At 30.6% G+C, this 5,536-nt stretch overlaps 1 protein-coding gene across 2 annotated transcripts in view; it reads right to left on the bottom strand.

Moving 5' to 3' along the window:
• The window catches only part of LOC106680400 (mitochondrial potassium channel ATP-binding subunit), a 47,312-nt gene that overhangs the window by 20,291 nt on the left and 21,485 nt on the right, over nucleotides 1-5,536 (bottom strand). For both annotated transcript variants that reach the window (XM_014420095.2, XM_067050547.1), the window contains one exon: nucleotides 1,029-1,148. In XM_014420095.2, coding sequence (XP_014275581.1) covers nucleotides 1,029-1,148 — 120 coding nt within the window. The remainder of the gene's footprint in view (nucleotides 1-1,028; nucleotides 1,149-5,536) is intronic.

Genomic DNA, 5,536 nt, shown 5'->3' with positions numbered 1-5,536 from the left:
ATGCGAAAATAACTATTTCCTAAATTAATTATTAAATACTAAAATTTACAGAATACAAATTGAGATCAATAAATAGAAGGATTACTTACAATATTATAGTAACTGGATTGTTCTACATAATAACTGTCCACTACAACTAAATCACACAATTTTGGAATAATACCTTAGTATTACTAAGAATAATACCTTGCTTACAAGAACCTATTTCACTCTTTCATAGTGAACTAATAACGAAAGGTAGGTGTGGGTCATTTGGTTTTTCTGTACATTATCTGTTATTTTCAGCAGGCATTCAGTCTGGTTAGCATTTTATACATTTATTATTAGTATTTTTAATTGTGTCCCATGATACTGATTGAATTATTTAATCAACAACAGAGTGCTTTATGTGTCAGGACATAAAATGGAAAAATTAATTAAAGGGGAGAGGTGAAAAAATTCAGATTTTTTTCTTTATAACATTTAAATCATGTTTTTTAGCATATGATGCCAATGTACCTAGTTAAAGAACATAAAATTTTCTTTTAATTTCATAAAAGTACTTTTTTTGATCCAATAATTACTGAGATACAGTTGTTCAAAGACAACAAATTATCAAAAATAGCAAGTTTTTGGCTTGCAATTTTCATTTGTGAGTAAATTATGATAAGTGCAGAACTTTTCACTCTATTCAGGTAAGGGTATTATTAGTAGAGTCAATATTATGGAAAGACCACAAGTAAACCTTCCCTCAGGAAATGAAATTAGGTACCGATGTTAAAAGAAAGGAACCTTGTGACCCCACCCTTCCAGCCTTTTTTGTTTCTTATATACCATTTCCTTTAAGTACTTGGCAAAATCTCAAACACTAATTTTTGTGAGAACCTTAGGACAACTGTGTGAAATACCTTCTTATCTAATCCAATAGTGGTATAACAAAAAGCTTCATTGAAATCTTGTCGTTATGAAATAATGAAATCAACACAGAATTCTTAAAAATTTAAAACTAAAAAATTAAAAAACAAAAAAAATCAAAATAATTTTCATACCTGAGTTGGCCTTGAAGGATAAGCAAACGTCACGTCCTTGAACTCAACGTTTGGAATAAAAGAATGGTAAGGAATTGTTATTCCTCCTTTTGTTGGGATTGAAGGTTTCAAATTTGAATACTGAAATGAAAACAACAGCAATAATTAGAGTATATCTTAAATTAACATGCTTGACACACGTCTTTAAAAAGTATAAATCTTTTGATAATGATTACAGTAAAATAAAGAAATAAGAACTTATAATTAAAGAGAGAAAAACACTTTATTAAAAAATGTCATGCTGCCCAACTTCATTGGGTTGCCTCATACACAGCATACTTATAACCAGGGAAGAACAATTTTTTTTTAATACTATTGATATAAATAGTCATAGCATAAAATTGTATTGTTTCCCTAACATATTTTTTTCCTTAACATTTGATTGTTCTTTATATGTGTATTTAATTTCTCCATTATTTCAATATTCAAACTTTATCTTTTTTTCCAGCAAACATAAAACAAAATTAAAGTCAAAAGTATAAAAATTATGTAAACATTTTAAATATAGTAAAAAAAATATACATACATAAAACCCAACATGGTCGTCCACAATTATAATCTATTAAAATGAAAAAAAAAAAAAAGCACTCTAACACATGCATACAAAAAAATAAAATAGAATAAATAAACATATTAGGCTAAAAATAATAATTATAAAAATATATCACATATAAGAAAAAGGATCGATAAATATGTAAATAATATAAAAGTAATGATATATATAAGTAATAAATATATGTATTAAAAGAAAAAAAAAGTAACAAATATAAAATTATATAGGTATATACAACAATGTAGAAATAAAATGTGCAATATATGCATGCTCTCCACTAAGACATCACCTTTACCGTGCATATGATGATGGTGGATGATTCCTAGGAAGTCCAGGGTTATACCTTCTGCCATTTTCACAACGTCCTTGATATCAACACCGAGTTCCTCTGTGAAGCTCCTGGCTGAGCTAGGTATAGTTCCACGAGCTCAGAACCAGAGCCTCTCATGTTCAAGTCTCTTTACCCAAAGCCCTCATGGAACTTATACTTAAGGAAAGGGATACACTTTCATATCTCACAGTGGAATCCAGAATGAACTTCTCTTTCTTATGGAAAGCGACCATATTAGCATATCACAGGGATCCTTCCATATCTACACAATAGATCTTGTCAAAGAAGGCAAAATCTCTTTCTATAAGGAGCTTCATCAATTCCTGCTTAACTATGTGTTGTCAGCGTGTTATGAGGAGGGAGTTAGGGGCATTTTCCCAGCACATGTGCTGGTGTTTCAGAATCACTGTAGCATTCATAACAGAGGGGTCCAACTTCTCTTACCTGTCCGCTGGACACCTGGGACTCCATGCAAGGGTGCATAATTGATGCTAAGTTTCAGGGCATTAGACCATTCAGAACCTGTAAGAATCTGTTTGTCATAGAGGAACTTATTTGCTTTCAGGGTCTCCTTGAAATGGCATACTCCAATGCCCTGCCATCTATAATTGGCCCATTCCTCATACGCATTCTCACGTAGAAACTGCTATAAAGTCCTCACACTCCGATGTCCCTGATCAACACCCAATCTATCTGCACATCCAACAATTTTGGCTGAATAATCGAACGTGGATTGGAATAGGGCATCAGGTACATTGGACAGTCACTGAGCAATGGACCAGGGCTGTAAAGGAGCCTCCCTTTGGCAGCAGATTAAACCTAAACCTCAATACTACCTAGGAGCTTACAATACCACCATGGATGTGTTCGCAGGAAGTCCAATAATAACCTGACATTCCTGTGAATCATGGTTTCGATGCCTTCCAGTATCTCTGGACATAGCTTTGTGGGAGGGAGCAGTTTGGAGAGAGTAAGTAAGACCCAGGAGCACATTGGTTGACAATGTTGACCTTTAGCACAGGCTGAAGCAAGCAAGAGGCCACTAGCTTATTTAAATTTTTATTCAACTTAGTCACCGAATCTTCATTAAACAGTAGCTCTCCCGAGTGCATCCTAAATATCTGACAATCTCACCTTTTTCAATGGTCTATCTCCATTCTCAAGGGAGAGCCTCGTTGTCTCCAACTGTCTTTTATTCATAATGATGCGCACACTTTTTTGAAGCTTTAAAGCCAAACCAATTTCCTTACAATTCCACTGAATGCTGTCAAAAATTCGTTCCACAGCAACCTTGTCGCACGCTGAAACTATCTGGTCATCCGAGAACCCTGTGAGGCTCACATATCCTTGGTCACTATTGAGCTGATAACCAAATTTATTTGCAGTCTTGCTCACACAGGTCATGGTACAGATCATATATAAAATGACATACCTACAAAATTTACAATGGTATGTGGATTATGATTACAATGGTTAGTTTTGCACACAGAACATATAACAGACTAGAACTGTTAAATTCTGGCTAAGAGATGTCTCCAGTTGCCTACCGAGTTCTCCCAATCCTTTATTTTTTTTTATTGTTGTTTCGTTATCATTTTTTTTTTTTGGATCATTATTGAGTTTTAATACATAATATTAATATTGTTGTATAAGTTTTAAAGTAAAACAACATTCGTTGTTTTATCATATAAGAAAGAAAAATTAACAAGCTGCCCCTCTAATAATATTTCATTAGTAAATTCCTTTCTTTGATAACATAAAATAAATTTTTCTTAACTAATTTTGATTTAATATATGTAAAAAAATTACAATACCTAAGATGACCCGTAATAGATGTATCATTTCCACTATCAATCACACTATGTTACTTATGACTCCTCATAATTTTTAATTCCACAATTTTATATAAAAAAAAAAAAAAAAATTAAAATGAAAACCACTGAAACGGAAAAAAAAAAGAAAAAGTTAGGTATATGTATACAGGATTTTTTTGGTTTTTGGGTTATAATTTGCAAAGTATATTTTATATGCTAAAGTGAATTCAATATTAAATAAAATAAAAATGAGAAAACTAACCACAATTAATGTTCCTATGATTTTTTGTAGAAATGAGTTTTTTTTTTTTTTGAGCTTTTTAATACTGGTGAAAATTAGAAAAGTTTAGAAAGTCAGACATTCTCAAAACATAACAAAATCTCCCCTCTTTAACCCTTTATTTTATTGTTTTTTTTAGTTGTATACAGTGCTCTTATCAAATGTTTCTATAATTTATTTCCATTCAATGAACAGAAGTTAAAGAACATTTAATTTGTATATTTAATTTTCTGACATTTTTTTCACAGATAATTTAATTTTCATAAATATTATATTCAGTAGAAAGTTTTGATAACAATTAAAATAATACCTTCATACTTCTACACTATCTATTTCATTTATCCCTAACATTCCAGAATACGTTGTCCATTATCAAATGTTATACTAAAATTCTAATATCAATCATTTTACCTACATTTCAGTAAATCTATAATTACTATTCATTAATATTATAGATATTTTAGAAATGGTTATGAGTTGCTCTAAATACAACATGCAACTGTACATACTTAATTACTATTACATAACCATTATCACATTCAGATCTAAAATTCAAATATATAATATTATATATTAATATAATGAGACTTAAATTGATGTCTTTATGTAATATACCTTCAATGAGGGTGGCAGCTGATAAAATAATGCAAAGACAAACAATTTTTCAGAAAAAGAAATTTGTGATTCTTCTTTAATAAAAGTGATAGAGAAACTGCATTTCAAAATCAGAATCTACCACTATTTTAAAGGAAATAATTACATCAATCAAAAATAGATTTAGATCAATTAAGCTCATTTCATCCAGGGCCTAGTATGTAATGTAGGTTATCAGTCAGGTGAAAGCAATATGTATATATTAAAAAAAAAAAAATTAACATTTATATGGTGATGAGACTCAATCGGTGAAGTTACTTAAGTGACCTATTCCAGTTTTTAGAATTTACAACAGAAAGAGGAATTTTCAATGAAAGATTATAATAGAAAATACAACTGTAAAAAGAATTTTATATTGGTGATTTTTCCGATCTGACTCATCTGAAGGATCTGAGGGTCTAAATAAGGCATTTGAGTCTCCAAGGCCAGACGAGGATGCTAAAATTATGATGATGGTTTCGTAAGGTAATCTTTTTCTTCATTCAACAATTTTATTCTTTAAGTTTTGATTATCTGCACTGTTTGTGAGCAAATTGTCAAAAAACGTAAAAAAATGTTTAAAAAAAAAAATTGTTTTTTGTTGCAGTTTTTGGTGATTATGCCTTCAGAACACATGGATCAGAAAAATACATAATACTATGGGAAAAATTTGGTGACACTTGACCATTTTGTAACAGCCATACTTAATGAACTCAGAGATTATACTACCAAGTCCCAGGAATAGAAAGAGGAAAAAAAAAAATTGTTTTTTGTTGCAGTTTTTGGTGATTATGCCTTCAGAACACATGGATCAGAAAAATACATCAATACTATGGGAAAAAATTTTGTGACACTTGA

Source organism: Halyomorpha halys, unplaced genomic scaffold, assembly GCF_000696795.3.
Source record: "Halyomorpha halys isolate HHAL.00 unplaced genomic scaffold, Hhal_1.1 Scaffold260.1, whole genome shotgun sequence".
Classification (NCBI taxonomy): Eukaryota; Metazoa; Arthropoda; class Insecta; order Hemiptera; family Pentatomidae; genus Halyomorpha; species Halyomorpha halys.
This window is presented reverse-complemented; position numbering and strand designations above follow the sequence as displayed.